Here is a 17,665-nt window from a genome sequence, read left to right as displayed (position 1 = left end):
AGGCTAAACTGTTTTTAGAGATAAAACTATTTACATTCGATAATCACGAAAACGTTCAGATACTGTATCTCAGATAACGGTTGACTAGGTAACAATGTGTAATTAGACCAAAGGTTCTCCTTTAAGGCATTAAGATCAATTTCCAAAAGATGATTTTTATTTCTCTTTTTAGTAAACTTTAGCATGTGTTCACTTATGATGAGCACTGTATAGGATGTATTTGATATAGAAATATAAACAAGTCTTTAAAATACTCTAGAAATCATTTGCAGTATGTGTTTGATAGATAGCCATGGCACTGCTACTGAACATTGAATTGAACTACAGGAACTTCTTTCTCAAACTGAAAAAAAAACATTCTCTTAACCCACCTCATCAAATAAAAACTAAAATATTCCAAGATTCTTGAATAAAATAAAATAAAAAGTCAAGAGGTAAAAATCTGAAGAATTTTTTTCTTCAGAAGAATGTTTTTTCTTTTTCTACCCAGTAATTGCCTAGCTACTTTGTGTTTAAAGGATTGGCCTGTACCCAACAGTTCAAACCAGTGGCAAAAGTTAGGATTTACAATTTAAGCTGCTCTATGGCTCTGAAAAATGTACAGCATGCTAAAAAAATATATATATATATATATAAATATATATACTTTATAAGAAACTAAAAAAGACTACCGTATATAAAGAAAAATGTCCCTCTAAATATCAAACTCACTCTATGTAGTGGTAAAATGGCTTTGCAACATTACCAGGCAGTACAAACTCACCCTTAATTTCCTTCTGAATTATTATGCTGTTTGAATTTGCCCGAATCATGACTTTAATGAACTCCCCGGTGTCATCAAAGCCAAAAACAATTCCCTCAGTAGAGTGGCCAGTAGTTTACATATGAACAGATGGTTAAAAACTGGGTAGAGCTTTTAGCAACTCTTTTTTTAGCTTTTAGCCAATATCTGCCATTTAATACGGTGACTTCAAAGAAGAGTCTGAAAAAGATTCAGAGAGCAAAGTTGGGAGAAATTCTGCGGTCATTCCCGTGTCTTATATTGCATGATCCTAATTAAGTGAACTTTGCACATCCAGGAAAATGTTTGATCTGCTGAATTAGTGAGACTTAAAATGACCCACGATGGCTCCGTTCTCTTACCCCACTGGAGTGTGGAAAATAAATACCTATAGATGAAGCTGGCTTGATTAAAGTACAATCAAAATGTCGACTACAAACATTGCCGTAATTTCTTTTGAGATCATTTCTTCCTTTCTGTTCCCTGGAGGTGGAAAAAAATGATGAAATATGTGATGGTCAGATGAAAAAGGTTTAAACAATTCCTCAAACAAATGGTGAAGGTCATACAACACTAACAAGGTGGCTCTGCCAGACCACTACCCATTCTTCCAAAATGTTATATTTAACCAGACTATTTTACTGCCATATAAAAGAAAAACACAGTAACTATGCCAACAAACCAGGAAAAGTGGATATCCTTTTCCTATGAATCCGAGCATAGTTAAGCCAAACCTGTCTGCCCCCAAATATATGCATCTAAGTTACCCCTTCCTAAAAATATAAAGGCAGCTAGGCTATATATTTCCTGTATAAGAAGCTATTTATACCATACAAATATTATCCAAACTACATGTGTAGAACATCTGGAAAGAATGATTTTGAATGTGCTGCTCTTCGCAAAATGACAGCTTTTCACTAAGACACATTTATATGTGATATGATTCGAAAGCATACCAACTTTTTAACATAACATCAGTCAATGACGCTTTTTTTTAATGAGCTGGTATGCAACTTATGCTGGTAGTGATGATTGGCACATTACTAATAACTGATACATTTGCTTCAACAAACCACCACATCATCAGTCTGTAAACAAACACCGCAGCCGTTTAAAAAAAAGAAAAACAGAGTTCAGCCTTTGAAATACCTTCAATGCAATTACCAGAAAGCATTAGTAATCCCTTCAAAAGCAGACCTCCGTCTTTGAAAACGCCATGGAGCAATCTGTCAGGAACATCTGTTTTTGCCCAAGGTTCATTTCATTTAGACAAAAGATAGGACCGCGCTGATGCAGTCAGGCTCATTTTAATACTTTTTTTCCCTGTTGACACGTATCATTTTTGCACTTTTTTGACATAGCAGAGACCAGATGGGCTTTCTCACTACTCTTATCAATCACATGCACAATACCATTAGAAAGAATAATACACAAAACTAGAGGCGACAAACACAGATAGAAATGGAAAGAAAAAAGGGACAGATGGATGTGTTGCATAATTCTTTGTTCGTGGCTGTAGCTTTTAAAAAAAAAAAAAAATCCATATTGCTTTAAACACTCCAAATGCCTTGAAGGTTACAAGCATGGAGTTGAAGCTTTCATTTCAACAAGCGAAATTCTAGTATATTAGGTTCCTATATTTCATTGTTTTTGTGCTTTCATAGCATTTGTTTAGCTGTATTGTTGTGCTAGTAATTACATATCATAATGTCAACACATAAAAGAGCTCTTGGGAGGTACGAAACAGATGAAAACACCGCGATACTTCTATTTTAGTTTTATAGTAGCGCTTACCTCACATATTGGAACGCTCTTGTCTGAGAGCCTGAACCGTAAACCTGAAAAAGGTGCAGGAGAAACACACAGAATTATAATCAGAGTCATCAGAGCACATGCAGCAAGAGCTGCTACAAAGCGACTGAGGAACAGTCAATCCGTAGGTGAAATCCTCATGCTTGAGTGTTTACAATAAGGAAGCACGCACATTTAACAGTGTTTCTTCAACTAGGCACTTTTAAATCCCTGGGGTGCATTTCCATATAAAAACAGGTTTAAAGTTTTTTCTTTTTGTTATATGAAGGTCTTGGAAACATTTACCATGCCTTCATAATTTTCCATTACTTTCCAATGCCTTATATGCATAAAAATAATAATAATAATAATAATTATAGCATGACATTATGCATAAAATGTGAAATATTTAATTGTGGGTATTTAAAATGAAACAACGTTTTTAAAATGTCATTTCCATCACTGTCATTTTCATCATAAAATAATTGGTGATTTGAGATGACAGTTTGTGATGGGTGAGAGAAAAATGTCAGAATTCTGTATAGATGCCCACTATAAATTAATTGTAGATTTGATGAAATAAATGAAGTGTTTTGTTCATTTCACAAGGTTTTCACCCTCTTTCTTTACTCCACTCAGTTCAGCTTCACAAAGTAACACCCATATGTGTGTCTGTGTGAAGTTGAAATGAGTTGAAGTGAGAGTTGCCGTAGAGTTAGGAGGTGTAATTAACACTGCACATGGTTCATCATTTTAATGAGGTGAACGGCTCTTACCGTCAGCGGCTCTCCCTGTAAAGCCTGCAGAATGAAATTACTGACCACTCGCCCGTCATTCATGTGCATGCGAGATCCGAAGGTATTGAATATCCGAGCCACCCTCACCTCCACTCCTTCCTGTGAGACACAACCACATGCAAACCTCATCAAAACGAGTTCGGATGCAAGATTAAGCTCAAAATTTATTCCTTTTTCTTGAAAATATTGTATTGATACTTGAGATCCTTGCATCAATACTTCCACATTTTTGTTTAAAGGCCTCTAGTGAAAATGCATCTATATTGGTTTCTTTTCTGATTGAATCAAAATATAAGCAACACATTTATTGGACGAATTCATGTAAATGTCCATGCATTTCAGAACGCATTATTATTTGGTCTGTACACTGTAGTACTTTTGCTTTATTTACAGCAGCACTCGAGAGTCACAAACATAAGTGTCAATCTGTAAACACACTCAGAGGATGCCATTTGCAATTTAACAGTGTCATACGGCATCTTATTTCAAGCGAATGTGACATTAATCATTACATTTCCTTGGTCCACCTGTCAAAATTGTTGAAAATCTCCCATTAAAAAACACGTGGCCACACTCAAACATTTCCAAGGTGTTGGTCATTGATGGAAAGCCAGTAGCTCTGTAAGCAGCACCACAGGGGAAGACGTGCTTTTGCATCATGCAAATGTCAGTGCTTCTGAATGGCTAGCATTCAATCTCACAACATATTCTGGGCAGAAAGTGCAGCTATGTTCATTTCAGTTTAAGACTTAAGGCAGCTTTACGGTCCTTGGAACTACTAGTTCTGCCTCTCTGAAGTGAAATGATAAAACAAATAGTTTTCTAAGATAGTTCAAAAGGTTTGGAGTATCAAAAGACGGTGTTTCTCATTTCCACACTGATAACTACCAATACGCAGCTTACTGAAATAACCAATTTTACTGGTTTACAGGCATACCAGTAACACAAGAAAACCTTGATTACAGGAAGAAAATCAGGTTATTCCCCAGCAGCGTCGTCAAAACCTAATCATCCGTGTATCTGACTCTGAGTGTTCCACTTGTGTAGTCCATGTGAGCTGTGATGTTAAATAAAGCATTCAAAAACCCAGGGTATTTCAAAACGTTAGCAAAACACATGTACAGACTCGTTTTCCTCTCGCTTTTACAACTGTACCACTTATACATCGGCTGGACGAGATGAGAACACATTTTTATAATTGTCTTGGGTCATGTCAGAGTCAGAGTACACATCCTCCTTTTTCTTCCTTTTGTTTCTTCAATGCCACGTCAAACTGACACGTAACAATTTAGGATAACTTATAGGCTTGTTATATGAACGGTTGTGAGGGACAATACAAGTATGACATTTTATACCTGTTCAATGGAGAAATATTATGAATAAACAACACGTCCAATATCAATATCCAAATGAATAGAATACCCTTATATGATGTAGCCTATATTTACACATTTAGGATGACGTATTGGTACACGCCAAGCCTTTCTTGAGATTGTACTGCTTGTCATCTGGACAGATACTGTTCATATACAGTGGTAACACACAGCAATACCTTGAGGTGCTGATTTGATTTGATTCTGTTTTTGATTCGGTTTACATTTGATTTGTAATAGGCTACTGATGCAGGCCCTGTTTACCGTACACCTGGTATTGCGTTTCGGTCGATGGACGACGCTAAATACAGGTGTAAATGGGGTCTAAAATGCTTTGATCTTGTCCACTTTTGACCGCTTCCAGAGGTAGTCGAAAATGCATTCAACTGGATTGCTTTCGCAGTGTAAACACTCATGTGATCGATTCGAATGCACAAACAGACCGCCTACTGACCTAATGTATAAAACATTATTATGGGAAGGAATCCCACTAGACAGGTGGAATTTAAACTTTGGCTGGATACCCAAGTTTAGTTTACCCGAGTTTACACAAGTTTACCCCCCCCCCTCGAGCAAATCAGGACAAAATTGGACAAAAAGAGAGGATTAAAACACCAGGTGTAAATGGGAATGTCTCACTCGTCTACTTTAGTCGTCGACCAAATTGCATCTTAATACCAGGTGTAAACAGGGCCTCAGTTGATTTTAATAAAAATGTCTACATTGGCTGATGTTGATTAAGTGAATGCTTAAGTTTAATGTACAAAGACCATAATAAAAAGGCAAGCACATCATTTAAGACCTATTTCAGCGGCATTTGACTGGTTTGATTCATAGATTAGGCTATTTCAAATGGACAACAATCAAATGGATACAGACTGCTTTTCAAGGGTTGTTACAAGTCGGTTACAAAACTTCTGTTTAAATGCTAATGAAATTAGTTGTTGGCATGGCAATTAAGTATTGCATTATTATTATTATTATTTATATAAATGAAAATAGTATTAACATTACATTCATTTTTCCTGGACTTTGATGACCACAGCGCTATTTTTCAACTACTTACGACAATGTCTGTTCCTAAAATGATTATGAAATAATTATGTTGACGTACATGTGGACTAAAAGTCGTCCAGTTATGCTGACTCATGCCTGTTCTTAAAACCCAGAAGATGACCGTACAAATCTAGTCAAGTCTAAATTAGTACTTTAGTGTTCCGCTGAGGAAAAAGACACGAGGAACAACATGATGGTATGTAAATGAAGACAGATTGTTCATTTTTTAACTGAACTATCCATTTAATGTTTGCTAATGTTAATAATAAAAGTAATGATGTAGTGTCAATCTGACATGTTTATTTCATGGCATCCCTATAGAGACTAAAAGTGTGGTGGGGCATCCGAAATGGTTGACCACTTCTGCTCTAGAACACTCTGGTCTCCATCACAAAGTAACAGATCACTATTGTCCACAATGGTTAAAAGGCCAGAACACACGGTTACACACATTTAAAATATTAAATAATAATCAAAAGAGAGATCACAGGGAATAAGCAAAGTGAAGAAAAGGTCAATGATGAATTATTTCTGCACTACTAGCATTCTCATTCAATGGAACTGCAAAAATAACGCTTTCCAAAGACTCATAAGGACCCTTCTGCGCCACAGAGCCACAGTGTTTAAACTTTTCAGGGAATTTAAAATATGAATGGCTTACTTAGTCATCTCTGCACAATAAGCTTGTTCAGGGCAAAATATTTTAACATGAATATCTTACCAATTTTCACATGAGCAATACACAGTACCCAAACTACAAGAATGTCTATGTAATGAAATTGACAATTCTTATTTTTTATGAAATGTTGCAGTGTTTATTAATGATTTATCCATGAGCTGAACTAACAGCTCTAATATGAGCCATGCAAATAAAACAGTACAGCTTATAACTGCAAAATATGATATTAGCTACATAAATCATTAAACATAGTCCATGTCATTGTAAAGCCTGTACTGGTGCCAACATCAAGCATTGGCCTTGGAACAACGTAAGAGATATATAGAGAGTTTACCAAGAATCGTTGAATGTTTTAGGTTCAGTAGTTCTATAATTATCTCAGTGGGCATGAATAAAAACATGAAAACTCTCATAAATACCATTATAAATGAAAGATGGTTGGCAAAAGTGCCAGACAACACATAACAAGGACAAAACGAGGACAGCCATAAGTGGGCTTTTTAGCAAGGAAAGGCACCCGCCTGATTGCAAGGCTATCATGTGATTGCATGGCACGCTTTAGGTGCGATGATGAGGCTGTGTGTTACCGTGATTTTACCATTGTTCAGACACAACGCCTAAAGCAAGTGTGTGATGCCAGTGACTAAAATGTTAGGTAACTTGAGTAACCTTGAATCTTTCGATGAAACAAATAAAATAAATAAATAAAATTAAATCGCAAACCAAGTTTGAGTCCAGCTCAAGTCATTTTCTGATCCCTGGACCACAAAACCAGTCATAAGTCACACTGGTGTTTTTGTGGCAATAGCCAACAATATATTGTATGGGTCAAAATTATAGATTTTTTTATGCCAAAAATCATTAGGATATCTAGTGAATATCATGTTCCATGAAGTATTTTGTAAATACCATAAATATATAAAACATTTATTCTTGTGAGTGACTGCAGCACAATCGCGAACATAAATGGACATCAGATTCCAGATTTTCAAATAGTCATATCTCGGCCAAATATTGTCCTATCCAAACAAACCATACATCAATGCAACTTTCAACAAAATTCAGCTTTCAGATGATGTATACATCTCAATAAAAAAATTAAAAAATTGGCCCATGTGACTGGTTTTGTGGTCTAGGGTCACATATGCACTATTCCTAAATTGTCACATTTGTAAATGAAAGTCGGAAAAAATAAAGAACAGACACTCACATTAAGGACTGTAAAATATCATTAACGTGTGTGGAAAAGCGCATTACATTTCGACCCAAATTGTCAAAATCTTCAAAATACCCTGGAGCAATATTGTGGGGGATACTATGCAGTAAGAGGCTTTAAAACAACACTTTCAATTAGTTTGAATATGGACTAAGAGCTCTTTTGATTAATGATGGGTCTAAACAACTCCAGAACATCAAAACAAACACAGAGACAGAGCTGAAAAACATGTAATGCCAACCGAAGGAGGAACCCCCTAAAGGAAAATTCAGTGTTTGGTGAAGGATGTTGATGTAATGGGAGGAGGGACTGCAGAAGGGACTAAAACTAATTAAGTAATTTAGAAAGAAAGACAGATAGAGGTCAAAGGTGACAGATCAGTGTTTTACCAACCTCGTTTTAATACATTTATAAATGTGAGGGATAGAGATGAGACACCAGAGGAAGGAGATTAAACCACATATGAAATATCTACAAAGTGGATTTCCAAGATAACCACTCCAACTAAAAATATCAAGTGCACACATCGTGTGATTTGGTGAGTTTGTGGTAATAACACAATGCCGTCAGAGCATATCGCACATGCTTTTGACGCACTGTAGCCACGGCTTTCGCTCGGGTTAAAGTTTCTGAATTCCGCTCCGCTACATTTATTCTTTTAGCAGACACTTTTTCCCAGTAACTTACAAATGAGAATAGTAGCACGGAATTATCAGAATACTACAAATATACAAATCATGATATGCATATTGCAAAAGCTTGCAATAATTGAATGATTCCAATACTTCAAAAAGTTAGGACAAGTCTGTTTTAGGTAGCAGAGAACGGTTACTTAGAGTTGTGTGTGTGCACTACCGATGACTTACGCGAGACAATCAACAAGCCGGTGCTCTCATAGTAATCTAGTCTGAGAAGATAAGTTGGCTGCTGTTGACTTGTTAGTGCCAAAATAATGCGAAACGTACATCATTTGTTTTTTGATTTAATATTGAAATTTGAAAACGGTCTAACGGTGCCTTTTTTGTGTTTCATTAAAAGATAAAAATAAGAATTCTGCATCATTTCTTTCAGCTTGATAATGGTCTGCGCTTCACTACAATGTAAATACATCCGCTCCATGCTGTCCAGTGCGTCACGCAGCTTTGCCACACAGATTTTGATAGTTTGTCAGATTATTAAAACAGGTGATGTGCCAAAGATATAGGCTAGGGAGTAGTTGTGGGAGCAGATGGGAAGTAAATTAATATTTATGAGATAAACTAATATTTCACGCATAGGTTGCCAAATGTATGCCTACACAGAAGAAAGACTTGTCTAGGATCTGCCCCAGTACGGTTTGTGTCGAGCCATTCGTTCCGTTTGGTTGTTTGATGAGAAAATGTAGTTGCAACGAACGCTTGAAGAATGCTTGCAACTGTAGCAGCGGATGACTATTATTGCTGCGCGGAACTGAGGAACAACTGATGATGGCATGGTTTAATGTTTAGTTATTCCAGCCCATGCAGAGGTTGAATATTCTAAGCTGTTTATACATTTTCTAGCACTGAATGTATAAACTAAAAATCAAGTCGAATTCTTATTTTTTCGGGAAAACTAAGAAACCTTTCCTTTTGCACATATTCAACCGTTTTAATTAACTAGTCATGTTAATATAATTAATATCATTTATTGTCATCAACAACTGATGACGGCACAGTTTTATGTTTGGTTGACCAATCAGTGGAAAGGGGCGTTTAATTTCCACCCATGTAGAGATCGAATATTCAAGCTGTTTATCCATTTTGGTATTGTGTTTTCATTTGGTGATAGTGTGATGAAAATTAAAATAAAAATATGACCAAAAAAAAAAAAAAGTCCAAAAAACACGGACCCCATATTATGTACATTGGTTATATCGGTTTTAGTTTTTAAATATATTTAAATTTAATTTACACACTCAAAAAGCATTATCGTCTTACATACCACATTTCACATTATTTAACAAGTTATCATATTTAAAAACAATACCATGTAGCCCTAGTGAACAGCATAAGCAATCAGTAGCACTACCATACCACATGTCTACTGAGCATTAATATAGTATCTAGATAAACAATGTATGCTTAACAACAACTTTGATAAGTATGCTTTTGAAAGTGTGAAAGTAAGAGATTTAATTTCAAAATCTTACTCCAATCACAAATGAGTGTTAATGTGTGGTCAGAGGAGAACGGAGTCTGTCTGCAGTCAGAAAAGAAAAGAGCAATCAGATGAATAGGGAAGTCAACTGCTATGGATGGAAGGAAGCACATCATTTCAAGAGTGAATAGACTGAAGAGCAAGTCTATTTGAGTGAGAATGATTGCAGGGAACAGATGGAGCACTTCCATCAGCCAAATTTTGCCTCAGACACAGATGTTAAGACAGGTGAGAGAAAGATGGACAGATAATTATAGAAAGGAGGAGTGCAGTCGTGACCCATAGTGCAGGAAAGCAAACAACTAAATGGAAAAAATAATGAAAAATAATGAAATAGCTAGGGGAAGGAGTGGACAGAAATGAGAACGGTAAATTTCTAGGTTTACCTAATCTAAACTAGCTACTAGTGGCTGATATTGGTGAGATACTTCCAGGTGAAGTGCCATTTAATATTTTGAAGTACAGGAGAATATGTCAGAATGGCTTGCTTCCCACAAATAAAAAGTTTTTATCTTAAGAGGAATAATCGGATGCTATTTTTTTCAACAAGACAATTCTCCTGCCCAAACTGAGAGTAGAGAATAATTGTTTTCTTTTGTTATTTGATTAACATTAACAACAAGCTTATATGAGGCTGCTGTCACTTTAAGACCTTATGCATCGATCCAATATAATGATAATTTCACCAAACTGTTTACTTTCACTTTAGACATAACTGATTGCGTTTATGTGAATACTCACCAAGATAGGCATTTTTGACAAAATGTGTGTATTTGACTGTTCAAGTGAAATACCGGTAAGTCACGAAAGTAAACTGAATTCAGCACTTGTGCTATTGTTAATATTTGGTCTCATATTAAACTCAAAAGAGCTGGGAGACATTTTTCAACTACTCATGACTATACGACTCATGCGTCTATTGAACTACTCATGAACTCATTTTTGGGTGAACTATCATTTTAAGTTGTGTTAAAACAAAACATCAGAAAGATGTCTGAACAAAACTGGCCTATTATCCTCAACTTGCATTAAAAACAGATTATAAAAAATAAAAATGACAGTTTTAAATAACAGACAAATAAGTAATTTTTCTCCAGTCAAACAGACTTGATTTTTCTCAAATGTCACTGAATTTCCTTTTTAAAAGATGTCAGTGTCAGATGCCACATTTGCCAGATGCCACACGTCACTGATGATATTCAAATCAAACTTGTGAGGCAGCATTTCTCATGTGGTGACATGTAGAGCGACGATATGTGGATTGGTGGAACAGTGAATGCGATAAAGACAATCTGAGAGTGACACCAAGTGAAGAAAAACAGATAAAATCAACTGCACCAAAGGGTGGTGCCAATCAATCATATTAGAATGTTCAACCGGAAGACACAGGCAGCAAATGAAGCTGTCACAGAGAACCAGAGCCAGATGATCATTGTGATCTTGCCTATGTCTCAGAGCCCAAATATATCAACCTTTAGATAATGCAAAGGTGTGCAAGACTTCATTTAGTCCTAATTATGAATTGATTTATTATGTTTAGCCCCTAAATGTAAGCATTAGGCAGTTTAATTTTGTATCTAATACTAATCCATTTTAAACGTACACTATAAAGTAATTTTTATTTGTTCAAAATGTATAATGAGTGAGTATCCATACTCAAAACAGTGTTTTTGTCTTATCCTGAATCACTATGGTATTCAGACTTTATAACTCGCCATTGTGAGTTTTTTTTATAGCAATTCAGACTTTTTAACTAGCATTTGTGAATTTATATTGTTTATATCAGAATTGCGAGATGTAAACGTGCATATTGTGATATAAAAAGTCAACATTTTTATGTTTTATTCAGTGATGGAAACAAGCTTCCATAAAAGTCTGATTCTCTCACCTTGTGTTGACATTGTGAAAATTCAAGGTTTATAAATTATGCGTGGTGGGCCACATGTAATATGTATACGTTTATATGGCACCTGGAGTATGTGATTTTTGCTTTTTGCTTTTTTTTGTGTGAATGTAGATTACATTTTAGTACAAAAATAATCGGTGGATCATGATTTCTTTTTGTGAAAACATTCATATGTAGACTTCACACACAAATATGTGCATACGAACGCTTGCTGAATAACAATAGCCAAAAATGCTGCAAATGCTTTGGCTCGCCATTTATGTCTCTCATTCAGTTTTCCAGCTAACCGTGCTGCTGTTGCCAAGCTCTCTTATTTTTTCCCCACACAAATATTTGTCAGTCCTCCAAGCATCGAAATGCTAGCCCTTTGATGTACAATCAATAGCTGCAATTCTTGTATCATTATTTCAAGTTCTTAGCTTCTTCCTCTGGTAATTGGCTCTTACACAATACGTCTACCGGTACTTCTATGGTATGCTGCTCCGGTAAGAATGTGACAGCAAAGAACAGAATAGACTAAAATAAGAATGTGATGGCACATTTTTCAGCTCAAACTCCCAGGTGGCTAATTCTCTACATTAAAACACCTAGAGAGCACAGTGAAAAATCAAGTGCAGAAATCCAGTTGTGATTGTTAATTTTGTCTGCCATTTTTAAATTTAGTGTCAAATGTACCTTGTCCTCTTTTTGTTTGATCAAGTTTTAGTCACTAAAATGTCACATATTAGTCCTTCTGTATAATGGTTCAATTGATAATAATAATTATTTTGTCAAAATTATAAAAAGGTACAATTACCGTAATGTAATTTGAGAAATTAATTTTTACATTTCAGCAGAATTATTGGACTATCACCTATAAACAAAAATGAAGAGAATGTCAATCCATACTCACGATTTACCATCCACTTTCCTGATTTATTATGTGCTGTTTATCACATAAATTAACCCACTCTCTACATTATTAAAACTGGTAATACAAGAAACTTCTCTCAAAAATGAAAACGGTGAAATTCCTAATAGTAATTCCTAGTGCTGGGCGGTACACTGCTTCATACTGAATACCAGTGTTTATTTTTGTTATGATATGATTTTTTAATATACCACAATACATATACGTATATCGCTTTAACAATGATCGGAACGCGGCGCGACACTGTTTGAGAGGGGTCGCTTTTCACTGTTGCACTGCGGTATGCGTTTACTAAGCGTGACGGTGAAGATGGATAGGTTAAACTGTAATTGATAGCTGTCAAATTATATTACATTGTTTCCCATACATTGGTTCACAATATCAACACAGCGTTTTGGAAAATCTATTTGTGGTTGGCATCATATAATGTGCAAAAACGTCATATAATGTGAAACCGGTATAATTTTAAAAACATACAGTGATATGGATGTTGGTAATACCAGCACTAGTAATCCCAATAATTCCAAATGACATTGATGTTTTTTTATTTTAAAACAACAGCTAAAAAGACGTATTCTCACACAGAGGTTGCGTAAGTGCATTTATTGAGTTATTGAAAACAACATACCGGTACTTCCATATTTGGATTTGTTACAGTTCATCGCTGAGAAGGTTTAGTCGCAGCAAACAACGCAAGCGGCTCGTGAAGGAACACAGACTGACTGAATGAGACTGAATGAAACTCATTTAAGCAGAATATGTCAAATGAGAAACGCTGAAATCCAGCTTGTTTGGTGATGTCATCTGTGTTTTCAGATCATCGCCTGCGCTTCCGCAGTGCAGAGAAAGTGTGTGCACATGGATGCCAGATTGAAATGATTAAGTAAAACAATGAGCAGAAAAAGTAAAAGAAATGCTCTGATTGGGGGATTTCAACTCTATAATTAAAATTTGGCAACTGCAAGCATGAAAGCTCGTACAGCTGCAATATTTTGTCGACAAAAATACGAGTTTTTGCTAAGGTTTATATTTTTCAACTAAATTTTAGCCTTGTCCTTTTCTTTAAAGGTGTTGCATGCTGATATAGTCACAGACATTGTCTAATGACCTTGGTATCGTCTAGTCATCGTCTTGTCTTAGTCAGAAAAAAGTTGGTGAGTCTTAGAAAAGGTCGTTGATGAGTTTTTTTCCCCTCAATTTCACTCCTACCTGTTTCATGTAGGCATAGCACATAGTCTCAGCAACACGCTTTCCCTCATCATAACAGGCCCGGGGACCAATAGGGTTCACATGACCCCAGTACTCCTCATTCTGGGGGTGCACCTCTGGGTCTAGCAGATGACACAAACACAGAAATACAAACATTTAAATATTTAAGTACACAAAATATTTAAAATTTTAAAACAAGAGGGAGAACTATAAGTAATGAAATTTAAATATAAACTAAAAAAATATAAATCCTTCACACTTCTCGAGTTTGCATTATCACAAAAACATTTTGACCAAAATGTAAATCTATGTAAATATTTTTGTGATGATGCAAACTTGAGTAGCGTGCTGGATATACGTTTAACCCTCTGGTATTGTTCAGTTGGGAGTCACACTTGTAACAGAAATGTTTTATTTTCAGTAAAATCAATGTAATATATTTTTGTTCAGCATTTTTTATTTTAAGAGAACTGTAGGTCACTAATTAATATTTATGCAATAATTATGTTATATTTTTTTCTTATTGAAAATAATATTTGTTTTTCTATTTTTTATTATTATTTTCAATTAAAGCTGTATTTTATGTTAAAATACAGACAAGGCCTTTAAAATCCAAATTTTGAATTGGCGTCATCTGGTGGGAGTAAAAAAATCTAAAACATCTGTAATGGCATGGTGTAACCACTAGTTTCCTATATACAGTGCTATGCATAAGTTTAGACACCCATGCTAAAGTTGCCTAAAAAGAGGTATAAAAAAATTATCTTTTGGAAATTGATCTTAATGCCTTAATTAAAAAAATGAGGAAAAATCCAACCTTTAAGGACACCAATTATTTTTTGTGAATGAATAATGTATCGTAAATAAATAAATGTTCTTCCTTAACATACGGGGTGCATAAGTCAGGACACCCCTATGTTAAATTCCCATATAGAGGCAGGCAGATTTTTATTTTTAAAGGGCAGTTATTTCATGGATCCAGGATACTATGCATCCTGATAAAGTTCCCTTGGCCTTTGGGATTAAAATAGCCCCACATCATCACATTCCCTTCACCATACCTAGAGATTGGCAATGTTTTATTTCAGTTAGCCTAAAAGCTGGTTTGTTTTGCATTGAGAGATGATCTTAGGGAAAGTACCCCATGCCAATCTCTAGGTATGGTGAAGGGTATGTGATGTGGGGCTATTTTAATTCCAAAGGTCATACCATTACGATGAAGTATACATTTTTCAACAAAAAACAATAATACAAAAAGTAATAATAATAATTGAACAAAACCAGAGGGTTAAAAAAAAAGATAAGGAAAAATGTAACATAATACATAGTCATACATGATACATCTGAAATATATATTTAAATATACATTTCTGGGTTAAGAAACATTTTACAAACAATTTTGACATTTTTATAAACAGTCAAAATGCATTTGTTTGGCCTTAGAACAATACACACAAAAAAAACAAAAACATATTTGATCTAGGGCAGTCATAATGGACTACAATTCAAACTCAATGCTGATGATCAATTGACAAAAAGAGAGAGCTGTCATGCTCTCAAGCTAGATAATTGCAAGTACTTCTAAAGAACAATGGGTTCGGGTTAGGGAACAGTGGCCTCATATTTCTCTTTCCATCTGATGTGGCTTTTAAAGACACTACTATCAAAATTACTGAGATTATGTCAGACTAATACACATAGTGATTGCTGTGAAACAGCCTCTTAGATCAGATTGCTGTCCCCAGCTGTGGTATTTCTAAGGAATCTTCCACACCGTACACTGTTCATTAAGTCAGCGCTCTCTGCTTGTAACACATGTAATTGTGGTGCTGTGAATTCCTAATGGCCTTCAGCGGGTGACACTAAGTACTCGGGATGTGCATTTTTGTCAATTTTTCCATTCGAGTATTGATAGATCTCTAAAATGATTACGAGCAGACACTGAAGAGTGAATGAAATGCTTAGCTATGTGTTCATAAACTCAGCCAAACGCATATAATTTGATATACAACATAATTGTACAACTTGCATCAGCACAAAAGGACGCAATTGCGTACGTGAACTTGAATGTGCTTGTCTCAATGTGTAACCTTCAGTTGTGGATGCGTTCTCTCCATGACAACACACTTAAACACTGAGCAACTAAGACAGAACTAGAGAACTAAGTCACTAAGTAGAGCGTTGGCGCTTGCAACACCAAGGTCATGGGTTCGATTCCCAGGGAAAGCAATAACTGATAAGAATGTAAATGTGTACCTTGAAATGCAATGTAAGTGGGCTTTGGATAAAAGCGCCTGCCAAATGCCAAATGTATATGGCAGATTGGCGCTGCACATCTTGTACTTCATGATCAAAGTGATTCCAGGCATTACTGCGCATTTCAAATCCATAGTTTCACTTTATTTTGCCAGTCTGGACTGCATGCTGTCCTAACCAATCAGACATCAGCAACCACCCAAAATGCTGCCAAAATGTCATGATTGATCGGTGCGTGCATATCCCTACTAAGTAAGAAAATAGCTGCACCATCCAGGTAGGTCAATACAATATACAGTACGTCGAACAAAAGAGAGGTAGCTGTAGAAAGGATCTGTTCACTGTACGGATAACTCACAAAACCAGAACTGTATATGGTCTGCTTAGGTTTACCAGGACACGAGCGTGACTGTGGAGAGGGGGGCGTGGTTTAGCGAGGTCTGCAATGGGAGAGAGGCAGGAGATGAGCAGTAAGTAACCAGACAAATACAGTTGGCATGCTCTTTGCAAGAAAAGGAATGTTTCAACTGATGCAAATGTACCATTTGTATACCACTAATGTATACACTGAAGAAATATTTTGTTAATGTGGATAGTGGATTGTAACATGTGTAAGCATTAGGTATACAGCAAGTTTTTCGACCTTACAAGGAAGCTGAAAGTCTCTCTGCGATGTATATAAGCTCAATCTTACTGTACTACAGCAGAGAAACACGCAAAAACGCATAGACCTGGCATTAAAACAACATCTTCTCAAGTTTCTCTCCTAACATTATAAGAATAAAGATTTTTCTTGGCAAGATAACTGGTGTCCGGTCCGGTAATCAAATAATAACGGGACAAAAGGCTTAATTCCAAGTCTACAATACCTGTGAGTATAAATCCTATCAGGCTTTGGATGGATTCAGGTTGTAACCAAACCTCCAGTCATCAAAGCCTGATTCAGCCTGGGGCATTAGATAAAAGCTGCATGGTTCAGGTGAGGAGTGTGCACAGGGATGTGGTGAGATATCCCCTTATGTCTTTGGCTATACAATTCCTGGGTGAAAAACAAGGTAGATGTGGCAGTTAGTTTCCGCCTCAGACATCCTAACATACCTAATTTTCGGAACGAATTGGCCAGCTTTTAATCAGTTATTGGGGTGTTTAAATGCAGATGTCTCTTGGAAAAAGGAAGAGAAGTATAAGATGGCATGCACGCAGGTGGGAGAAGCTGATCCGGGACCGGTGAGATTGGATTCAGGGGCACAGACGCGCTGGATAGGCTGAACCTCTCAAGCCGCGATGACTTTCCCCTGGAACAGTCCCAGGATGACACGCTGAAGAACGCGTTTGAACAGGTCTGTTCTAACGGCAGACAGTTTCTCAAACAGGCTCGACCACCCTCCTATCCTTATTTTTAAATTATAAAAAACAGGTTGTGTCGAGTGACCCAAGACGCTCAGTCAAAGCAAGATACAACACAATTGTTGGTACCAAAAAGCCGTCGGGAAATGCTTTTCCAGGCGGCTCA

The 17,665-nt window shown here is 36.1% G+C and overlaps 1 protein-coding gene across 2 annotated transcripts in view; it reads right to left on the bottom strand.

Annotated features, from left to right (window-relative positions):
- Positions 1-17,665, bottom strand: part of uxs1 (UDP-glucuronate decarboxylase 1) — a 71,537-nt gene that overhangs the window by 12,522 nt on the left and 41,350 nt on the right. For both annotated transcript variants that reach the window (XM_079618447.1, XM_079618448.1), the window contains 3 exons: positions 13,897-14,018; positions 3,349-3,468; positions 2,576-2,619 (listed from right to left, as the gene is read on the bottom strand). In XM_079618447.1, the coding sequence (XP_079474573.1) occupies positions 2,576-2,619; positions 3,349-3,468; positions 13,897-14,018 (286 nt within the window). The remainder of the gene's footprint in view (positions 1-2,575; positions 2,620-3,348; positions 3,469-13,896; positions 14,019-17,665) is intronic.

Source organism: Phoxinus phoxinus (genome assembly GCF_949152265.1).
Source record: "Phoxinus phoxinus genome assembly, chromosome: 7".
Classification (NCBI taxonomy): Eukaryota; Metazoa; Chordata; class Actinopteri; order Cypriniformes; family Leuciscidae; genus Phoxinus; species Phoxinus phoxinus.
Note: the sequence above shows the minus strand (reverse complement) of the source record. Positions and strands in the feature narration are given on the sequence as shown.